This window comes from Pygocentrus nattereri, chromosome 11 (genome assembly GCF_015220715.1).
Source record: "Pygocentrus nattereri isolate fPygNat1 chromosome 11, fPygNat1.pri, whole genome shotgun sequence".
Lineage (NCBI taxonomy): Eukaryota > Metazoa > Chordata > Actinopteri > Characiformes > Serrasalmidae > Pygocentrus > Pygocentrus nattereri.
The window spans coordinates 20,935,681-20,960,112 of record NC_051221.1 but is presented as its reverse complement, the minus strand read 5'-3'; the positions used below and the strand labels follow the sequence as shown (position 1 = coordinate 20,960,112).

Below are 24,432 nucleotides of genomic sequence, written 5' to 3'. Positions count from 1 at the left end.
AAGGAGAGAGAAAAATGAGAGATGGGGAAAAATAGATACTGTCTCTTTAAGGAGCAGGCGGCTCCGGTTCTGGCTCTTGTCTCTCTCGCGGCTCCCTTTCCTGAATGACCTAATATCCTCTACTGAACAATCACGTCAGGCCCAGATAATGAGGGAGGCCACAGGTGCAGGCCATGCACTGAGACCTTCCATTCAGAGGTGGCTGCGGCTAGAGCGGCCAGACAACTAACACACACACACACACACACACATACATAAGAAGAAAGATACACTGCTAACACATGTGGTTGAACTACATTTTTTAAGTAGTTGTGTAATGTGTCCTGGCTGACGGTGGGGGGTGGGGTAAAAGGGAAAGTATTTGGGTGAGCTGCTGCAGTGCTTCAAGGAAAGCATGAGCCTGTGCAGATGGCTTTAGACCTTAATCTCAGATGAGCTCCATGAGAATCTGGGACACGTTAACCCTGGGAGTGAGCACATACACAGAACGCAGCAGCCAGCCAGAGAACTATGACATCACTGTGTCCACACAGCCAGGAACCAGAGCAAAGAGCAAGTAAGAATGACAGCATGGGGAAAGAGAGAGAGTGAGCGAGAGAGGAAAGAGGAGAAGGAAGAAGGCGGAGAGGGGGAAGGGCCAAAATACAGAGAAGTAAAGAGAGTAAAATGAGTCAAGGCAAATAAAGGCAGAGCTGATAAGCAGGTTTTTAACAAAGAGAGAAAGAGTCAGCATCGAGCATGACATCATCCAGCCTTCACACTCGAGTGGCTACCGCACTTCAGCAAACAGTGGGCACTTCCAGCTAACGGACGCCGCTGAACACCTGTCTGTCTCTGCTGCTCAGTAACCAGCATGCACAGCCCCCCCGCCCACCCGCCTTCCGTTTGCCTGTTTTTTGGGTTTTTTTTGCAGCCTGGCCCTTTAAGAACTTGAGTGGCAGCCTGTCTGTTTCCAGCTATTAATGGCAGTGGTTGGGGCGATGACATCAGTGTTCAGCGCAGCAGCAGAAGGGGGTTTTGCATGTTACTTCAGGCAGAACGGACGGGCCTCTGCGGCTCCTTTTCCACTCAAAAGCCCCGCGGAGGGATGAATGACTGCTTCCCAAATTTTCCACGACCCCTCATCCTAGTGCTGAACCTTCTACCCCCAACTCACCCAAGCCTTTCTCCCTTAGTCTGCCCCTCCCCCTCCAGCAGGGACGCTGACATCATCGCTTGCCAGGGCCAGTCGTTATGTCAACATTTGTCAGTAATACCCGTGAGGGAGAGTGGACTTTGCACGCTTTAGGCCTCAGCTGCCCTAATGTCTCCCCCGCCTTCCCTTCATTCCTCTGCCCCTACCTTTCAACAGCTCTCCCCTAAGAGATGCAGACAATAATATCAGAAGAAGGGATGTACAGATACGATCTTAAATATTGATATTGAAGCAGATCCGAGCACCATTTAATGGATGAATATCAGCTAAATTAAGCCTGATTCAATTCTGATCTTTTATTAAGGCTATATTACCCTAATAAGCGAGTTACATGTCTGCACCTTATCTAAAATGAAAAATGAAAAGCAGTTCTAACCCAGGTAAAGTTAGCTTAAAGCTGCACTGTGTAATACTTAAACTGAAAGAACTAGCATTACTGGTGCAAAATCTACATTATACTGATGATGACATGACAATGTTCACCAAGTTTTGACTATGTTATTTTTGAATGCTCTTTCAACACGCATGGAATCATCAGATTTATCTACTCTGGAAAGGGGCAGCACTTATGTACTTATGGACGTTGCTTGCAATTACACATTTCAACCAGAGAGGTTCCTCAAATCCACAAAATGTACATAGTGTAGCTTTAAACTAGCTCCATGTGAAATTGGACTGCTCTGGCTGTTACACATTTAGCACTAACTCTGTGTTCAAAGTTTAGACAAAAGAATAGCCTACTTGTTAGAGCTACTAGTAATATAGAATGAGAGTATTCCACACAATTAAATGGTGGTTTAAAAAAAAAGAAAAAAAGTAGCTCAAAAGAAAAAAAAACATCAGTTTAGAGTATGTTACACTATGCACATACTAGAAATGAAGTGATTTAGAATGAGCTAATTTAGAAGTGATTTAGAATTGGAATAGCATATTTCAAATTGAATGGATTAAACTTACATTTAATGTACATGAAGTCTGCACCGTGTAGCTGTTTCGGCTAAAAAACTTGATCTTAGTTAGAATCTGCCGAGGCATGGATGCAATATTTCTCCCCCAAAAAAGGAAAAGGGCCTTCAGACCCACAGCAGGATGCATAAGCTGCATACTGCAGCACAGAGTGCAGGACAGGGAAACGGAAACGGGAAGGATCTCTTAGACAGAGAGCTCGGAAAACCTTTCCTTACGGTCAGAGCTCACGCCTCTTCTGTTGCTCTCATGCTCTTAGTCATTCATGCTGGAGCTTTATATAGTGACCATAAAGCAAAAAAACGTTCCTGGACAAAAGCAGCACAAACAGGAAGAAAACGCTTAGGCCCAAAGATACTGGTGTTGTTAGAAATCCAAATAAGGGGAAATGCTGGAAAGCGGTCTGTCCATGTGGAATGACCCTTAGTGAAGACTGTAGCTGAGATTATGCTTTTCTGTCTCTGATGATGGCCCAAACGTTACACAACATCTGCTCTTCTGGCTAAATTTGTCTGCGGCCCAACAATAAAGCCAGTGTTTGTATGAGATGAGGGAACACATACAGAAAAGACTGACGCTGGGAGTGTTTTCAGTACATCAATACCATGTCACTTTGAAGTGCTTCTGAATGCCTCTAAGTGAGATGATGCCCATTACACGTTTGACCACATCACAACCCAGTCATTCTGGAAAAACCCAAACATACCCACGGTGACATATCCACTGAGTCAGTCATCACACACACATTACACACACAGTAAACACATTACACACACACCAAACAAAATGCATTCACTATACTCATTACACCCATACACACAAGCTACCCCAGATGACATCATTCACTTCTGGCACTTTGTAATTGTATGAGAGGGCAGTGGTGAGAGCCAGTGTCTATGCGTTTGTACATTTAGAGTGATTGATGCCAATGTCAGGCTTGAATTAGAGCAGCGGAGTTGGAAGCCACTCATTCACACGTCCTCTCCACCCTCTGTATCTCTTTGCCATCTTCTCTACTTCAGAGCCCATCAGTCTTTGTTGCTTAGCTTCAGCTCACATTGTGCATAACACAGGCAGGTACAGAGACACTCATTTTGGACACAAGCTGTGTGCAGTTCTCAATCCAGCTAAGCGGCTGCCTCAGTGCCTGCTCTCAGCTTACTCAATTCACACCTCAGCAAGCCCAGCTGCTGATGTGGGATTGCACTGAATTCTATTATTGGAGCTATTTGTCATGCTCAGTCGCTATTTTTATCATATCTTTACAAAATGAATTTAGGTGCATTTTAATCCAAGTCACAGTTAGTGCTGTTGATTAAAGCCTAGTATTCGATACTTATAGCACTCTGAAAGAAATAATCTAAGATTTGAATGTGAAGAAATGTTGTACAGGTCTTGTGATGCACTTTTTAAAAAAAATATTTTAAAATGTGAATGTGAGCATGTGATTTAACTGTGAATGTACTGACCTGTGTTGCTTACTATGTATTCAAATATGTAATCATGTAAAAGAATGAATTCAATGTAATGCTGTATTAAAAAAATCACTCTCTCCTTTGTTGTCTGTGCACTGCTTACTGTGAATAGTTTGAGCAAGTGCTTCAATTAAAAAACAGCTAATTTTAAAGCTTTTTTTTAACAAAAAATATTGTATCGCCACTGGCTGATACTTGAGTTTTCAATATTGGTATCAGTATCAAAAAAGAACAAGTACTATTGTACCATCCCTAGTAATCACTACAGCACAACAAAAGTAATATCATTCGACTTCTAAGGGTAACCAACTTCACCGCACTGTCCACTGACGTTACATGACAGGCCTAAACCCCTGTGCTATTCCCACAGTCATGACCTAAATAGATGTTTTCCTTTGTTAAAATAATGTATAGAGCATAAGGGAAGCATTTGGACACAGAGTGCATTAACCTTGCCGTCTGACATCACTCCACATGCCCTGCGGCACAAGACCTCCGTCACTAGCAGCCTTTTAGTGTGTATCTTTTCAGCCAAACTTTCTCTATAGGCTCTGCCTCACACACACACTTCCATTCAACGGCTCCAGTCCAAAGGCATTGATGGAACTGAATGGAGCTCATACAGACCCCCACACAAACCCTAACCCCCACCCACTGCTCTTCAGCCTCCAGATGCAGAAGACATGACGCCATTGAGGAGCAGCCTCCATCTGTCCCCCTCCATCTGAACACACACACACACACACACACACACACACACACACACACACACACACTCTTATTACCATTTCAATGAGGCCTGTATGACATCATAGCACACATGCACAACGCACAATGAGGAACATTAAGCGCAGCAGGGCTGGTGCTGCATGTCATGCTTGACAGATTAGCAGAGTATAAAGTCCCGAGGCGCCATGTAACCGAGCCATTAACTGCTAGTTCTATTACCTTACTGCACTTCTTCCTAAAAGCAATCCAGAAACCTTACACGCAGCAATCTTGTAATAAAAGTGAATGGCATGATAACAGCAACCGTTTAACTGCTGCTCAGTGACAAAGTACAATGCAAATACAGTGACTCATATGCATACACGCTCCTGTTTGCACAAAGACACACATTCTGTGTGGTGCACACACATACACGCGTGCGCATGCACACTCCTGTGCACGATGTAATGGTGCATGACACAATGCAAGAGGCATTCTTTCTGTGTTAGCTTATCAGAAAATAATTTCTCCACCATGGCTTTTCTTCAGGATTAGTGACCCACTGCACCGTGCAAGGCAAACAACTTTCCACAGTGCAGCTTATGTCCGGTGCACAAGAGAGGGAAGCGCATCAAGTAAAAAGTGTGTCAGTTTTCTAAGCATTCATAAAGAGTAGCTATTTATCTGTATCAAGGAGGAAAGAAAGAAAGAAAGAAACAAAGAAAGAAACAAAGACAGAAAGCACAGAGAGTGAAATTAATTAAACAGTGGCAAAAACAAAAAGAATACATCACTATCATAACAAAATCCAGCATCTCCAAACTTTACAGGACAAGGAGAAACAAGAAGAAAGGATGCATTGATATGGGAATTGTGGGCCAATGCTGTTATCCAACATTTGCATATCTGCACATGCTGATACTGAAACATAGATATTTATAAAATATAGAAATTGAGACTCTTGTCTACTTGGATTAGTATTACAAAGAATATAACATGCATGTACAGATATTTTAGTACAGTAGTCCAGTGTTACCTAAACGTTTTGCTCTTCCATGCAATAAATACATCAGACACTGGTTTGAAATACCAGTCAAATTGTCTAATAGCGGTATTTACTTTTTAAGCACACATCTGCCAGTACTGATATGATTCTGCTATCATCATGCATTCTTAAAAAAATAATTTAAAAATTAATGTATGTGAATGCAAGCATTTCTGGACCACTTCTATTGGTCCACTCATCAAAAACTTAACACAATGTACCGGACAGCTGGTACTCAAAAAAGTATGCTTCAAACTAAAATTAAACAAAACAGAGTTATGAGATTTTTGATATAACAACAGCAATAAAAGCTGTAGAAATAATAAATGATAACAAAGCAAGCAAGTAAGAAAGAAAGAGTCCGTAGAGTAAGCGTTAAAGGGCTGTAAGGGGGTCAGCTCCAGGTTGTCCAAATACACACCTCTGAGCTCTCTCGCCTCCTTCATCCTTCGCACCCTGATCTTCAGCCTCATGTCTGTGCGCCGAGAGTCTGACCAGAAGCGCTGCTCAGGAGCGGCTAGCACCACGTCCAGAGGCATCCGCAACTCCACACACCACACTACAACACGCTACTGCTCCTGCTCACAGTCAGCACAGCCATGAACAAGGCATCGGGCATTAAGACCAAAAAACTAAAAAAAAAAAAAATACAAGCAGAGAAACTGGAATTCCAAGAATGGAGTCGAAACCAATCTGGAAAAAAGTGGAAAACCAGCTGTGTGTCCACACCGATGGGAGAGAGGGAGCGCAGGGAGAGAATCCTGATTGTTCCTCGATCGCACTCTGTGTGGCAGCAACTGAAAGTGGAGCTCCCTATTGTTGTACGCGCTCACTCTCTCTCTCTCTGACTGACTCGCTTCCCCACCCTCTCCCTCCCTCCTTCTCTCTCTCTATATCTCTCTCTCTTCCTCTCTTCCTTATGTGACCTAAGAGTGAATGAGCTCATTTGCCGTGAGTACAGACTGCTCGCTTGCTCGCTTTCTCTCTCTCTCTCTCTCTCTCTCTCTCTCTCTCTCTCGGGCTCAGAGCAGAATCCTGGCTCATGCGTGAGGCATGCAACCACATTCCTTACTCACCCAGCAAATATGTAGCCACCTTTGGGGCCCACTGGATATTTTTCAGCAAAACCTCGCTTTTTGTCTCAGATGGTCAAGCCACGAGCATGGCATGTGGTTTTTGAGCACGAAATTCCAGAATTGTAGCTCCTTATGGCTGTCAAGCTTCAGCTTTGCAGCACTGTTTTGTATGGTGTAAAATGTATGACCTGAAGACCATTCAAGAAAATCCTATATCTATTCTCATCTGGCAGACATAAACCTCAGCTCCAGCCTGCCTTCATCCTCCTAAACGCTGCCAGAACGACACGCATACTTCCTATTTCCTTTGGCTGGCGCAAGTGTTGTTTCCGTAGCCATTGCTCATTTCCAAGAAAGTTTTACACTAGCTAGTTCCCTCATCTATACCAGCAGTTTAATTCAGCATCATGTGCAGCCCTAGTTTATATGCTGATTAAGGTTAAGCCTGGCTGTCTTATAGGCCACTCGGACACAGACCAAAGGCCCTTGACTGGAATGGATTACGAGCCACTAAAAACTGCCCAGAGATGCTATCATTTGTGCTGGACAAATGCTTTAAATAGGTAGGCCAGTCATTCTTTCCATCTGGCCAATTTACAGAAACAGCCACTGTGTATCCACTTTGAAGCATGGTGGTCATGCAGCAGCACACTCCAGCTATAGATCTCCCTCTTAGCACAAGCAATTAAGAGAGGCTGAAGTAGGCAGTGCCATTTACAACATACAGCTAATCAGTATGATGTCTGTCAGCAGCCCTGCGTCCAGGCCTAGTAAATGTGATGGAGGCATATGGCAGTATGCTGAGACAGACACAATGCCGCGAGCTGCCATGCCCCATATCCGGCCTCCGTGCTGCTCCTTTGGACCAAAATGCTGTCAATGAGCTTAATGGAGGGGTGCAGCTTTCCTGAGTTCGATATGTAAATTTGTGTGTGAATGTGTATGATGGATGAGATGGACAGTGCAAGTTTCTGGCCACCCATTAACTATAAGGGCCTACATGTGATTCCACACTTCAATAGTTCACTCTTATAACTACATAACTTAGCATCAGGATGTCTTAGCGTCAAATAATATTTCAAACTTATGTCATGATCCACATGAAACACAGTCATGATTCAACTTGATTTCGATTCGGGGCATTAAGAGGCCATTATTCTGCAACTGTATATGCATCTACACAAGTACCGGTAGCTTAGTGTAGCCTACACACTTGTCCACTTATTAAGTCTATAAGCCACATATACATAACCATATAGAGCATCATCAGAAATGTGAGGTATTGTTGACCATTAAAAATTGAATGCATAAGTCTATCTAAAAGTCTTTCAAGAGAGAATGAATCATTTTCTTTAGATTAAGAGGTTAAGGTTGATGGCAGTACTGTAAATTATTTCAGCTCACCTACCATAATACGATGCTTCTGGTCTGTAAAAAGAAAATTCTACAATCTTTTTACATATCTGCTAAACAGGAGGGTGAGCTGTTATTGTGTTAAAATCACATGCAATGTGTTATGAGATCTGTGCAGAGGTGAGTGTGTTATGTTCATAAACAAGGAAGTGAGCTGAGGCTGAGAGCCCTGAGTGGCCTGGTCATTCTAAACCACAGTAGCATTAAAAAGGCACACAGAGGACAATCACTAGCAGCAAGAGTGTGCCTCCTGCCTGTGTGTGTTGACTGTAATTGCAGTTGGATGAGGTTGTGGCTGAGACGTTACTTTCTGACCTCAATACTGTTCAATTAGATAGTCTTTAGTAATTGATTCCATGCATCACGATATTGTGGAAATGTTACCACAACTCAATTACGACCAAGACTATTTAGACCACCACGACAATCAAATTCATGATTTCCTAAAAGTTATGCTGAAAACATGATGTTACTGAAGGAACTATTTTACTGAAGTGGAATACTGACAAGAATAACAATACACCAACCTTTTTTAGATTCCTACAAAAATAGTACATACTTAACTAATAATTATAACATATAACAACATTCAAAAATCCATGCATTTTCAGAATGATGCGTCCTGATTTTTGCACCTCTACACTGTTCATTGTGTTGCATTGTAAAGAGCAGTTTCAGAGGTGTCTCTGTGTGTGTGTGTGTGTGTGTGTGTGTGTGTGTGTGTGTGTGTGTTGGGGGGGTTCAATGTTGATGCTGCTGGTTGCAGGTGTATCAATGACATGTGATCAGCCGATGGAAGGGAGGATGATGTAATGGCTGTGGAGGCCCCAGCTGTCGAGCCTGAGGTGTGAGCTAGTCTCCAGTGGGGGAGCAAAACTTAATTCCAGCCAAGGGGCTCCTATCACTCAAAATGAGCCTCAGCGGGTGTGCATGTGTGTGCGCTTGTGTGCATGCATCCCTCTGTGTGTGTGTGTGTGTGTGCATCCTTCCCTCTGTGTGTGTTGTGTGTGTGAAAATCCCATCAAGCACAATAAATAAAAGCAGGCCACCAGGGATGCACAATATATTGACATTCTTATTGACAGGATGAGGAAATATTGATTGTTGGCACTGGTCCAGATTTCAAAGAATCATCTGATCCTTAATAAAGACCACAGCAGAGGATTCCACAGTCACAGAGAAAAACAGTGTTTAGTCAGGCTGAAAGATATTTGTGGTAAAGTGAAATTCTGATATTTTAGCTTTTTGCAGTAAATTCTGATATTTTAGCTTTTTGCAGTAAATTCTGATATTTGAAAAAAAGTGTTAAGATTTAAAATGTAAAAATTTACATTTTTTAAAATTAATTATTGCTCTAGCAATAGAAAGCTTGTGTTCAGAGGGAGAATGAAGGTAGTAGATCTGGTCAGCACTGCATGATATGGATGAAACACTCCATCTTGTACATTCAAAGGTTAAGAATCACTCACACACATTGACGCTTGCGCGCACACACACACACACACACACACACACACTCACACTCACACACAAACTGCTTGCCCTTCTGGGTCATGGGGGTGCTGGAGCTATCCTAGCGGTCATTGGGATGAAGGCAGGATACACCCTGGACAGGTCATCAGTCCATCACAGGGCAGACACACAGACATACACAATCACAGACACTCACACCTAGGGGCAATGTAGCATGATGCAGATTTTAATGTATTGAAAACACATTGGTGAATCCATGACGTGCCTTGATTAAGGACTGAACTATCCATCCATCCATTTTCTAAGCCGCTTCTTCCTCAGGGTCACGGGAGGAGTGAACTATAATTCTAATTATATAATTATAAAATTATTCACATTTGTTGGATGCTGTGATTGGCCCAATGCACACAGCCCAGACAAAAAAATAATTCAAGCATTGGTTAGAGGTAGAAATGCACTGATATGAAAGGGGCTGATACAATAATTGATCATCAACAATTAATTATGGCCAAGGCCAGTATCATAAACTGAAAATTTCATTAATCATACTTGAGACAAATGAAATGTTGTCTCTATAAATCTATACAAATTAATTTTGTGTCCAACACTGGAATATCTCACAGAACAGTCCACAACAGAATTTGTTTCAGCACACATCACTGTTATTTAACTTGCAATTTGACCACAAGAAGTAAGCAACAGAACATAAATCTACATTTAGTAAAACAAATTAACTATAAAAATTACACAAAAGTTTAAAAATGAAAAATGTTCATAAATACATTTGAACAGTCTTGAATACGTCTCTCCCTTTGTAGAGCACTGGGTGCAAGAAGAACACATGCATAGCAATATTTGCAAAAACTGAAATATGATGATTAAAAAAATCTAACAAAAAATACATAGTGACAAACGCCAGTTTTCTTTCAGAAATTACATCACAGATTTACATTACAGGCCATCAGTAGCCATTACAGGGGAGTTCAGCAGTGATGACTATCCACCAACGGTGAATGCTTTAGCTAAAACAGAATACAAAATTGGCAGCCATAAGTACTGTAAATATACTGTACAAATAAAAAATAATTCTACGCAGTTTCTACAATAACTGATGTCATCAAAGTCTGATGTCAAAATAGTTAGTTATTAAAACAGCTATACACTATGGAACCTTAGTGCAGTAAACTCTCATTTCCGAGCATCACAGGGTTCCCCACTACAGTACAGCTACACTGGTAATGCATGTCGGCAGCACACGTCAGCATCTGGTCATCTTATGTACACAAAGCCACGAGCAGGCTGCTGGATGAAGTCATGGAAAGAGAGAAACAAGAGCTTTGTGTGTGTAGTAGACACAGGGCTATCGTTTTTCTTTCTCCCAACTGATGTGGGAAGAATTTAAGTGCATGACACAACTATCAGATTAAAATCTGCCTGTATTGCTTTGGTCTGCAGTTCCTTTTAAAGCACAGTGGCAGTCTAACGTCAGCATCCTGAAATTACCCTGGCGACCACCTGCCGGTAGCATTCAATGTGACACACGTGCCCAGAGAAGCACTTGATTTTACATGCCAACTTTTCTGTCATCTTATTCACATGCTAAACAATAATAATAATAATAATAATAATAATAATAATCCACAACATTTAAAATGCCTTGCAGTACATGTGACACTAACACATTAGCATTAGTCTGAGGACACTCAGCATAGAGGTCAATGTTGGGCCTGGGGAGTGGGCTGTTATATGATGCTAGGGCTAAACTTTGACATCACACTAGCGTGCTTCCCAAACATAGGCTACACTTGGGCACAACGCTCTCAAGTGTACTGATGGCCACTCAAGTATATTTTGACCCTTTTTTAAAGATCCAATTTAACATTTTTTCCAAAGAGAATTTACATTGTGCAAACAACTTTACATTGTGCAAACATTTCAAGATGAATGACCACTGAAGCAAAATGATTCCGAACTCAGCGTGTTTTTATCCCACATACCTTTTTCCACTGAATGTCACTGAATCCTCTGAATTATGAGGTCATTTAGGAGCCAAAATATGAATCTTGCTACACACAAGCTAACAATGCTGTCCACATCACAAGACAGACAACCTCAGCTAAACACCCCTCGCAAACAAGCTTTGTCCAATGTGGTAGCTAAGCTGTTTTTGCAGTAGTGAAGTACAGTAGGATTAGCTATTGGTACTCTTATGAGTATTAACAGTAGGTTTACTTTCATGCAATATCATTTCTGGAGTGGTAGTTTGCTATTATGCGGAATTAACCTACATTAAAATGTATTTTTCTATTTCCTGTAGAAGTTTACATTCTGGAGATTTTTAATCTTTTTTTTAATGGTGGGTGATATGTAAAAACTACTTCATGAGGCATGTCATGACACATTTTCTTAATACACACTATGCTCATGTTTATTTCTGTCTGAGATCTGATTAACTGGAACAGACAAAAAGAACCAGTAGTGCCACATTTAAGAACATTATCGAAAAATATAAATACAGTGACTATTACTCACAGTTTCACACAATGTACTGCTCTATCTTGATATAGTTTATCATGATAAATAAAAATATTGTCATATTACTCACCCTTACATAGTTTTGTTACGGCACTGACGATTTCATAGTATGTGTTATATTTTATACTAATTATTCTCATGCTGTGAAGTGACAGGCATACTGAAACCTCTCCGAGACAGATGGCCTGTCTGTCATGTAGGATACTAATGACCAGGCGGACACTACTCAGATGAACTGGAGTTGACAGCAGAATTACCCCCTGCTTCCTCAACTGCAATCAGCTCTGCGTTAATTAGCTACCCTTCAGTCAAACTGAGCGCTATACTCAGATCAGCTTTCAACAATCCAGCACACATAACTAACAGCAGTTTTCTGGAGACACCTGCCTTCACCCTGACTTGGCTCTTACAATGCATGAAACACTGGAGAAATGATCCAGGACAAACTCTTCTCCAGCTGGTAGAAACACCACTAGAGGCTATAAGCTACGATATATCGTCTCTGTCAGAGCAAAATTCTCTGTCTTTGCATTTTTTTTTTAACATGATTTGAAAATGGCAATCGTCTTTTAGGAATGGACCAATATAAATGGTCCAAAATTATGTAGATTCAAATCTTGTTATATTCATTTTCATTACAAGTTAAAGGGGAATTTTTTAGTCCTGAAACATCACATATACAACCTCAGAAGACACACATAGGCTATGATGGTTTTTGAAAAGTAAATAAAATGGCTAATTTTAACAGTATGTTTCTCTACAATGAACCAATTCACATGAAACCACTCAACCACAGAATTACACAGATGCAGATGTTTATAATTAGTATGATCCCCCTTTAGAACCTTTTTTCATTATCCTGTGAAGTTATGATTTCAGAGTTTGGTTCTGACAGCGACAATACGAAAGTAAGCTTAGAACAGTAAGTAAGGAGACTGGAGGCTACCCAGTTGCTTCCTGTCACACTGTGCAGTTGTCACAGCAGTGGGTCATTAATTCAGCTACAGGGGACTGAAATGGGAATTAAACTGGAGATAATATAAGATATATGGGTGTCAAGTGTACAGTATTGAGAGCACTGTCATATTTATAGCACAAACATAATTAGTATGGAGCTTGGCTTACCCTGTTTCCTCATACAGGACCCATGAACTGAGAATTTGTTAAGTATTACCAGCATATGCAGTTGTCGTTTATATACTATATCTGACTGTCTGAATGTTGCACTATGGCAGTTGATATTTGTACAGAATTGCTAACCACTCAGTATATTTTAGTTAACACCCAAAAAAGCAAGACTGAATGAAAATTACAGTTCCCAGTTCAGCCCAGTTCTGCGACAACCTTGCACTCTAAATAAAGCCTGTGAGCTTTTATAGCCCATACAGTCATACAGGTCCCAGGTCAGTGCTTCCTCAGACATGCTGTATCTGTGACTAACAGTCACTGTTACACACTGACACTCCAATGTGTCATACTGTCTGTGAGTCAGAATCGCGTTCCTCTTCCTTCGCTGTACAGAGATGATCATAAAGACCGCAGACACGAACTTCTATATCAGGCTCCTAGAATATTTTTAGCTGGTGAGCTCATCCCACGTTACAACCATTTCTGTTTTTAATATCTACGGTCCACACTGAAAAAAGTATCAAATGTATATGACATATCTTTTGCTTTCAGTTTACTTACTTTTGGCAATAGTTGTAATGAGTAGCAATATTAAATATTAAATAAGTAATATTTCAGTAAAGTGTAGGTCATTATCATCACCTGGTGATGTACATTATATGTCCAAAACCATCCAGACAGAAAAGCATTGCTAATAGAACAGTCTATGGATGTTCATGAGCCTGTCACCAAACAGCTGTTTTGTGGAGCAGTGGAACAGAGTTCTCTGAAGTGATGGACAATCCAATACCTTGGCAATGAGCTAGAACTAATCATTCAATATCGGTACCTGACCTCACTAATGCTCTTGTGGCTGAATGCAGACAAATCCTCACAACAATGTTCAAACATCTAATGCAAAGCCTACTCAAAAGCATAGAGACTGTTACTGCATCAAAAGGGGACAAAGTCTCTATAAATACTCTTGATTTCAGAAGAAATACTGAATGTGCTATAAATATTTGGATATAAAATGTTAGTAGAGTACTTCTAGCACATTTAACTGGAAATAAATCAAGGTTTTGCCTCAAATGGCCAGATTATTCTTTGAGTTCTGCAAACTAATGTTTGATATCTGTGTTGAGATGTGTAGCTGAGAGCAGAGTGGTATGTGAGTTTAGTCAAGCTCTCATAGCTGGAACATGGAGCAATGATGACATCACCGGGAGACAACAAATGTGATAATGGCACAAGCATGAGTGGACATTACACCATGACAGCACCATCCATCTCTGTCTAAACCCGGACAAACTACACTGCAATGCAAACAGTATAGCGAGTTAAACGAGCACTATGGCTACATCATGTTAATGGCGATTAGTTAAATATTTAAGGAGTTCTATGGAAACTGATCTCATGACACGACAGACAACTTTTCAGACATTAACTCCAGTGTATGAGTGCAGCCTCTCCAGAGAGAACAGGCCAGCTGCAAGTTTTAAGCTGAAGTGGAGCAGTTGAGAGAGAGAGAGAGGGAGAGAGAGAGAGAGAGAGAGAGAGAGAAAGAAAGAAAGAAAGAAAGAAAGAAAGAAAGAAAGAAAGAAAGAAAGAAAGAAAGAAAGAAAGAAAGAAAGAGAGAGAAATAATGAAGGAATAAGAGACAGAAGGCAGAACAAAGAACAAGAGTTACAGAACAGAGAGAGAGTAGTGAGAGAAACAAAGAGAACAGAGACAGAAAAGAAAAAGAAGATAGAGAAAGGAGAGATGAAAGAAAATAGAAGAGGAGAGAAAGGAGAAAAGAACAAAGAAATGACAGAGGGAGAGAGAGCGAGAGATAGAGCGACAGAGAGATGGATCCTGCTGTAACCCTAGAGAGTCATGATGTCATCTGATGTGGAGCAGTGGAGGGGCCTCCAGAGGGTTACACAACAGGGAGGATGTGCAGGCTGGGGGCTCTAGTGGGGAGGGTGGGAGCAGGAATTCTATCGAGAAGACTTGGAGACTCTAAAATGATGACAAAGTCTGCATTCTTCACATGGGGCCTTAGGCCAGGCTGGAAAATCCAAATTTAGCCCAGGATGGAATGGAAAGATCTCCGGCCTTTATCAGGAAATGAGCGCTAGTGCTACGTCAACAGCATTCTGTGTGTCAGCAAACGCGGGTATGCGTGTTAGAGTGTGTGTTCCTGTGTTTTTCTGTACTTTTCCTGGAATTCATAGAGTGTTTGAAGATTAATTTAACCCCCCTGCAGACATCCCACTGTTGCCAATGCAGTGCTAGGGACAAACAGGTAAACAAGATCTAGTATGGTAGTAAGGTGAAATGTAGTAAGGTCTCTTTTTGATTAAGGAAATGAACCTAAGGAATGATTGTTTAGCGCCAGAATTAGTGTCCTAATCCCTAAAACCAGGGATCTCAAACTACCAGCTCTGGGGTCTATCATAATTACATAACTGACATTTCAATTGTTACATATAGTTTCATTTCAAAATGTTGTATATCTTCATGTAACGATTTTGGATATAATGAGTTTTGGAAAAAAAGAATAGATGGTGTATAATGGAAAACACATCTAGGATAGGTAGGCAATGTATCATGAAATAAATAAAATTCTTGAACATTGTATATAATGCATTTTGAAACAGAACCCTTCACACACACTAGCTACTATGAGTACTTACTGAATAATACATTTTAAGCTTCATAACTGAATAATAAGCCTAAGGCTCAAGGGCTTAAATTATGTATAGGCCTAAGATGAATCTTCAATGGGAGATACATGCAATCACCTGAGTTTGACTGGCACATTGAAACCATCCTGAAATACAACAAAAAAGTACCCACTAGCTCTCTTACGCAAAAGGCAGTCTGAAGTAGGAGGAATTCTCAAAGGCGCCAGGACTGATCGCTGCAAAAGGGCCAACTTTCCTACTGCAAAAGTGGAGTAGCACTGTTAACACAGAGATTCCACCCTGCTTTCCTCTGTGCCCTAGAAAGGGAAAAAAGGCCAGTGTGCTCATCCAGCTACATAACAGCTGGCATCTGAGCAGGCAGCGGCCTACTGGAGGAGCAGAACTTTGCAAGAAAGAAAAATGAAAAGCAAAAGCTCAGGGCAAAGGAGGACAGCAGAGGAGAGGAGAGAAGAGGAGAGGAAAGAGTGGTGGGTTCACGTCATGCTGAAGGAATTTGGCAGCACCAGACATCTATTCAGTTCCTCATGTAGTTTCTGGGAATTGACATAACACATATAATTTGAGGCCTACGTGCCTATGAAGAAGCTAGGCCAAGTAAACAGAAGGGCCAATGTAAGACAAGCACTGGTCATTTCTGTACACCACAAACCATATGTGTTCGAGCACACATATGTGTGTCAGAGAATGTCAAAGGTTCAGCGTGGGCACCACCTTAAAAAAAGGGCAGAATAACACTGACCTTTGCAGACCAAGAGAATGAATACGTTTGGGTGTATACTTGTGTTTATTAGAGCGATCAGTTGAGAGCGCATTGGTGCAAAAGCAGGCGGCCGGCGCCAGATGTGATGACCACAGAGGCCTGCACTAAAAATAGAGCAGTGTTCTCTACACAGAGAGAGTGAGTTTGTGTGTATATGTATGTGTGTGTGTGTGTGTGTGTTCACAATAACGCAGCATGATCCCCCCTCGGGAGCTTACCTCACCACTCTAATGGCACCAGCGGCTCCTTCTCAATGAAATCATTGATTAGGCCACACAGCACTTTGCTGTAATGCACATGGGTTAGACAGACAGTAAATCAGACAGAGAAGCAGGAGCTACTGTAGTTTATCTGTTACACTGTTCTGAGGACAGTCTAACGACTTCCCCTAGGATAAGTGTGCTTAAAGGAGCAGTTTGGCAAAAGAAGCAAAACAGCAAATGTGGTCTATTAGCCAGGGGAATTCTGCTGAAAATAATGTACAATTGAATTGTTAGGAGAGAAATAAAGTCATTGCAGTGGTTTAATCTGAAATAGTACACTGTAGAGGAACGTACCAACTCAGATTTTCTTTACGGTGGTGGTGATAGGAACCAGGAGACACTGGTCTACAACATAAATATAGCCTCATCTGAATTTTTATATGTTGATAACAGTAAACCAGATGTAAAATTGAAAAAGAACTTCATTTTCTTTGGTAACTATTCTGCCCACTAACATTTTAGGCCAAAACTATTGTAAAACAATTTCAGTCATCACACAACATATTTGTATCTTTTCCTATAAAAACGTTTCATATCAAAAATACTCCATTATCTTCTTTGCTACCTTCCAAAACCGCTGTAGCAGCTTCGCATGTGTCTGATGACAAATTAAGAGCCTCTATGTTTCTAAAGTCCTTAGTGATTTTCTCAGTGTTCACTGGTCAGTTTCACACAAAATGTAGATGGACACACAAATCCACCAATTACACATCGTGAGAGGCAAATGACGTGCTTCTCAACCCTTCTTCATAGCCTCATAACACCGGATGGGAGTCACATACAATTTCATGATAAGATGGACCTGAAAGGGCAGACTCTACAGACTCAGGAGATGTCTGAATTGTTTTTCTGTGCTGCATTATCACAAAGAAATGTTTATAGAAACATCAAATTTGACAGGCAGGTTAAATATGCAGAAATGTTGAGAAATCAGGAAATACCTTAGTTTTGCACTTAATTTAGATCACTCTAAATTAAAGCATTAGATCACTCTAGATCCACTGCCTTATCATTAGAGGTTAATGATATTGATTTGGCCTTGATTTACTAGAATAGTGCCTAAAAATAAGTAGAAGTACGTGTGTTTAATGGTTATAATAAATCCCTTTCTTTAGGTTTTATCTGGACTGACAGTGACTAGAAAACATTAGAGTGAAAAGGAGGTTGGGATGTGTACAGGGTTGGACATGCTGTGTGAAGTGGCTGATGGAGCATTGTGGATCTGACTGTCTGGGGATAAACATCATCCACCACAGGCTCCTATATATCACTGTGTGGATGGAAGCACACACACACACACACACACACACACACACACACACACACACACACAAACACACACAAACACACACACATGCACACACACACACGCACACACGCACAAACACGCACTCCAATGAGAAATGACCTGTTGGTATAAAAGGTTTAGTGGAATGACACAAAACTGCATTCACCTTTACATTCAGCTGAAGTGAGAGGAGATGAAAGGAGCACGATGAGAAAGAGAGAGAGAGCGACAGTGAAAGAGAGAGGGAGGAGAAGAACAGGTCCAGTTACAGCCTTTCACTCCGCCTCATCAAAGCAAAAGGCCGCTTTCAACTTTAATCGCACATAATCTTCCATCATGTGTCGACGTCATCCCTTCTTTCTTTTGTTAACTATTAACCAGGTTTGGTGAAAGAGATCCAGATTAAGATGTATTGTAATGCAACCACACCTTGCTCCAGACTCTACACAGCAGGGCTGCATGATGAGAACAAAGCATAATATTGTGATCATATTGCTGCATATTACAATAACAATATACCTACTGTAAAACATCACAATACTGTAAAACATCAAAAACATGAATTAAATGAGTTAAGACTGACATTTTATAGGTTATGTGTAAGGGTGGATGATCTGGCAAAGAAACATATAACATCATGGTACTTCGAGACATTTTTCCATACATGATATCTACCATAATATGTAGTTTTTCCTAGGGTTTAATACATTGGTACAGAAAAAAAGCACTAGTAGTTTCACACTGGCAGCGATACAAAAAGAATTAGGACACACTAGGCCAAATTGAAAAAGTTCACTTTTTGATTTTAAATTTTATGTATTCTTTTGAACGGAAAGTAAAAAATGCAAAGTAAAGAGGAAGAAACACTTAATGTTTAATCAAGTCATTTCTTTCAGTAGGACAACAATTAGGTGACCAAAAATAAATTCATTAGATTATTACAGTATGTACTGGATGTTTTTACAAAACCAAGCACCCTCAACAACAGAAAACTATTGGTCATCCAATCCAATCCAATGAATTCCATTAATTTTTAGTTTTACTTTGCAATTTACTATTATTTGTGATTTTTCACCATTTTAAAGTCTGTGGCTACAGATGGTGCTGGCAAGAACTTTCCTCTCTACTTCTGTTGTTTTCTTGTATTCTATGTACAACATGTATGTCATATTTTCGAACATATCAAACTTGTAATGGAGAAGTTTTTGGGTGCAGCCACTTGATATACAACAGACAGAATGTTCAGAACCTGCAATAAAATGATCTGTGATTTGTTAAAGCATTCATTTGAATATTGTAATGTAGTAATGAATAAAACGTTGTGAAGTCCTATTATGCTGGAACAAGTCATGACCAGTAGCCATACAGCTCAGTATCACACAATACTGCAGCAGATGACTGGTTCCTATGGCGCAGTTAGGCTGGCACGCACAAATATACATACGAACACGCAACAAGGTGACTCCACTCCTGCTGTCCAGACACAAAAACACAGGCAGATGGCAACAGGCTGGTGGGGATTAAGAACAATCACTGCACATCTGCAGGCTGCATGCACCTACATTCACCCAAACACACATAACTATACCGCCACACACACACACACACTCAAAACATATTGTAGCTCTGCGGAAGGTCCGCCACATTTAATTAAATCCCTTATGAGCAAGGTGTGAAAGCTCAGGATTGTGACCTCCTCTGTGCACAGTGTGAATGTGAGTGTGTGTTTACTGTGTGTGTGCATTAACACTACACTGGAAAAAGCAAGAATCAGAGGAGCAACATGGGAGATGCATTCCAACAGCAGCAGCAAAAATGAACTTTTTTTATCTGTCAGGCAGGAAATAGCATGCCAATTCCACTGGGGGCAACTAGAACAAGTTCACATGGAGCTTCAGCACAGCTTATCAGCAGCCAGAAAGAGGAGTATGTCTGCACATGCTTCAGTAGGACTCTGTTGCAGCCAAACTACAGAAATGGCAAATGTCAGCACTGTCAGAAAAGTTCTGGAAATGCAATCAATACCCTCACATTATATAATGTGAAAACTAAAATGTAGACTTAAAACTCAGGCAAGCCGACCTATCCATGCTCTGTCCTTAACAAATATGTTCTTTTATAGCAACTCTTGCATGGCTATAAACAATGTACGTCCTGCGTTGTTCCTGTTCCAAAGACGCCACGACCTAGTGACACCAAGGACTACAGGCCAGTGGCACTGACGTTCCACGTCATGAAGACCATGGAGAGGCTCGTCTTGGATCAGCTCTGACCCATAGTCCAGCCTTTTCTGAACCCCCTGCAGTTTGCAAATCAGCCCCACCTGGGAGTTGAAGACGCAATCATCTACCTGCTCAACCGAGTTTACGCTCACCTGGATAAGCCAGCCAGCTGTGTGAGGGTCATTTTTTTTTTACTTCTCCAGCGCATTTAACACCATCTGGCCAGCTCTTCTGGGTGATAAGCTCACAGTGATGCAAGTCGATGCCCCCCTCGTGCCCTGGATGGTTGACTACCTGACTGGCAGGCCACAGTATGTACGCCTGCAGCACTGTGTGTCAGACAGAGTGGTCAGCAACATTGGAATTCCACACGGAACTGTCCTCTCTCCCTTCCTCTTCACCCTCTACACTACGGACTTCAGCTACTGCACAGAGACTTGCCACCTTCAGAAGTTTTCTGATGACTTTGCAATAGTTGGATGTATCAACATGGGTGATGAGGATGAGTACAGGGCAACGGTGAAGGACTCCGTAGCATGGTGTGAGCGGAACCACCTGCAGCTCAATGTGACAAAGACAAAGGAACTGGTGGTGGACCTGAGGAGGATTAGAAATATCTGGGTGTTTATATTGACAATAAACTGGACTGGACTAAGAACATTGACACACTCTACAGGAAGGGCCAAAGTCGTCTCTATTTTCGGAGGTGCCTGAGGTCCTTCAACATCTGCCGGACTATGCTCAGGATCTTCTATGAGTCTGTGGTGGTGAGTGCTATCCTCTATGCTGTTGCATGCTGGGGAAGCAGGCTGAGGGTGGCAGATGCCAACAGACTCAGCAAACTGATCCGCAAGGCCGGTGATGTTGTGGGTGTGGAGCTGGACTCGTTGACTGGACTCGGAGAGGAGGACACTGTCTAAGCTGCAGCCCATTATGGACAATGGCTCCCACCCACTCTACAACAGTGATGAGACACAGGAGCTCATTCAGTGCAAGACTCACTCTACCAAAATGCACCACAGAGCACCACAGAAAGTCATTCTTACCTGTGGCCATCAAACTCTATAACTCCTGCCTCAGTATGTGATTCACAAAGTGTGGTTCATCTGTGCAAAACTCAATACCTAACAGTTCATATGTGTAATAATAATAATTGTGTGCAATAACTCTGAGGTATAATAATTTGAACTGCCTTATATTAGATGTTTAATATTTATTATCACAGTCACCACCACTTTACTACATTCATAAGAACTTAAATCTTGTGTACATATTGCAAATTTCTCTTTATCTTTGTTTTAAATTAGGTGTTTATTCTTTTACATAAATTGTTGCAACTGTAACAACTGCAATTTCCCTCTGGGATCAATAAAGGATTCTGCTTCTGATGGCTGGATAATCATAACAGAGTCATACAACCAGCGCAGTCCTTTCTGCATTGCAATGTTTTCTGATGTTCATTTTTTCTACAAGACTTAGGTCCTCTAGTTAGAGTATATACAGGAAAATGGTACATATTTACATGTGAGAAAGGTAGACATTGGTGGTGCCTCACTTCAGGGCCAGAAGTGATCTTGTAACATGAATACACGTCTCAGGACAACGTTCACCTTTGGTGCTGCATTGGGGCAAAAACCGCTGCAAACAAGGACACGCACTCTCCCACCCACTCCCAAAATCCATACTCTTAATGTCTGGATTACATTCGATAATACAAACAAAACAAGCTAGCCTGTAAATTGCGAACATTAGCTAACAATACAGTTTGTCCTCTTGTAAGAAGTAATTTTCACCATGTGTAATGTCTTCTCTGCTAACTCATCTACATGCCTGGTGGGAGTTTGCTGGGGGGACTTTTCAGCCATGCTAACTTGCATTACATCCATGGGCTAAAGACAGGCTTGTTGTCTGTTACACAGTGTTAACAAAGGCACCACCTACACAAGGTACTGGATAGGTTTAGAAATCTCATACTCAGTTTGTTTCCATGCTAACAAGTCTACTCACCCACATTAAACACAAATGTCTGTCCCTGGTTGTCCCAGACATTCTCTTTATAAGGTCACGTCTAGCCCTGCAAGATTAGCGGTGCTAAGATGGCACAGTATGCCCTGCTAGAAAAACCAGCATACACCAGCATGGCAGGTCACCACAAAAAAAAGCATATGTTTCAGATGCTGGCATGCTGGTGAGCAGCAATGAAAGTTGATATGCAGATCACCGCTAAATTCAGCATATGTTGTGTTTTGATGCTGGTATGCTGGTCAACCAGCATGATCATATTTGGGTGACCAGCTAAAGCATAAATAGATCAGTACTAGACCAGCCATAAATGTTTGCTGGTTGGTGCTGTTTTTTTTCAGCAGGGAACCCACTTATCCAGACACCACTACACCACTGGAGTTCTTCCTAATTAATGGATAGATATATAAATATGCTTTAAGATTAAAAGCCAAATAATAAGCCTAGGGATTCATTAGAAATAAATAACATGATCTGCATCAGGTAAACTGCTCTGCAGTCTTAAGGTTTGCTTTGAGCTAACTGATTTGGGTGTAGTGTTCATCAACATTAGGATTCCCTCATGTCATGTTCTGTAATTTGGTTCCCCTTTCCTGCTGAGATGTTATCTAAGCCATTAAAAAATCTTAGAGCTTTCCTCCCTCATCTCCTCTTCAGACCCAGACTGAGCCTGTGTGTGTAGGGGGGGGGGGGGGGGGGGGGGGGGTTGTGTGCATTATGCTACATTGAAGAGGGGGGGGTGGGGGGGCAATGTAGCATTAGTGTGTAAACAGCCTCCTATCTTCTCTAAACAACTGCTGGTGGAATAAAAGCATGCCAGCAGCTCCCTGATATGGGTAATGTTTACCAGTCTGCTGCTTCTGATGAGCCTTTTTGTTTAGCAAGTTAGTAACATGCCCACGCCACTCAGCACCATCATTACTCTATCGATTGGTAAGCGCCACAGCACTGTTGCATAACAAAACCCGCAGGGTCATCCAGTGTGTGAGTGTGCGCATGTGTAAACACTGTACTCTTTCAGCTCAAAACAAATGTGTGTGTGTGTGTGTGTATGTGTGTTCTAATCCTTTTTTCTTGCATATGCATGTACATAACAGTGTTGGGAGTAAATCCTCTCCCCCAGACAGCGAGACAAAAGTGGACATAATTATTCCTTTCTTCATGCTGTCGATCTCATTTACGGCCTCTTTTTCATCTCCTCCCCTCATTACCCCCCCCCCCCTCCCCTGCCACTCAGAGTATCTAGCTCTGAGCATAGGAAGAGCAAAGAAGACGGCAGAGCTGCAGTATTCGAAGCGAATAAAGGCAGCATGGCTCTGAATCCTGATACTATAATACCCCTGCTCTGCAAACTTTGGCAGTATGTTTTTTTTGCGATAATCTATATGTTCAAAATTATCCAGACCATCTAATTGGTTAATTCAGTTACTTTAGGGTGTACCCATTGCTGACACAGGTGTTCAATGGCACATACTCACAACTTGTATAATATCCATAGAAAAGAACTTGCAATAGAATGGGACGCTCAGGAGCAACCGTGCATGAAGGTCACCATGCCCAATGCCAAGTGTCAGTGAGAAGGGTATAAAGGTCCCTGAACTGAGCTGTGGAGCAGTGGAACTGGTTCTTTGGAGTGGTGTTGTGATCCAGAACTAATCATCCAACCCCAGTACCTTACCTCACTAATGCCCTTGTGAGCGAATGCAATAAAATCTTCACAGCAGTGCTCCAACATCTAGTGTAAAGGAGAGGCTGTTAATGCAGCGAAAGGGGGCAAATTCTCTATTACTACCCCAAATTTCAGAAAAAAACACTAGATGAACAGTTGTCTACAAAGTTTTGAACATTGAAAATACCATAGTGGGTAGCAATGCTATAAGAGTCACTGGGCAAGACTCCTAATGCTACAAATGTAAAAACTCAATCTCTATCTGCAGCTAAAGCACCTGCCCTCTGGTTTCTATTACAAGTGTACTTTGAGTGGAAATTGACCGTATTAAATAACTATTTACTACAGATCCTGCAGACAGAGATAAGATTGAAAGAAGTAGTTTCTTGATTGTTCTTTAAAAAAAAAAAAAAGACAAGTGTGCTCCATCCTGACAGCAGAAACGCAGCTAGTGTCTGAGGGAACAGGATCAACAACAGCAGGGTACAGAGCATCTATAGGCTACAGCTTGGGCCAAACTGT

General features: G+C 41.4%; 1 protein-coding gene across 7 annotated transcripts in view; it reads right to left on the bottom strand.

The window, feature by feature from the left end:
- Positions 1-24,432, bottom strand: part of dusp8a (dual specificity phosphatase 8a) — a 55,960-nt gene that overhangs the window by 7,591 nt on the left and 23,937 nt on the right. Inside the window, exon 1 of one of the 7 annotated variants that reach the window (XM_017700177.2) lies at positions 5,811-6,247. The exons of the other annotated variants lie outside the window; for them this stretch is intronic. Coding sequence (XP_017555666.1) covers positions 5,811-5,928 — 118 coding nt within the window. The 5' untranslated portion in view covers positions 5,929-6,247. Of the gene's footprint in view, positions 1-5,810; positions 6,248-24,432 lie in introns of those variants that run through there. 7 annotated transcript variants of the gene reach the window in all.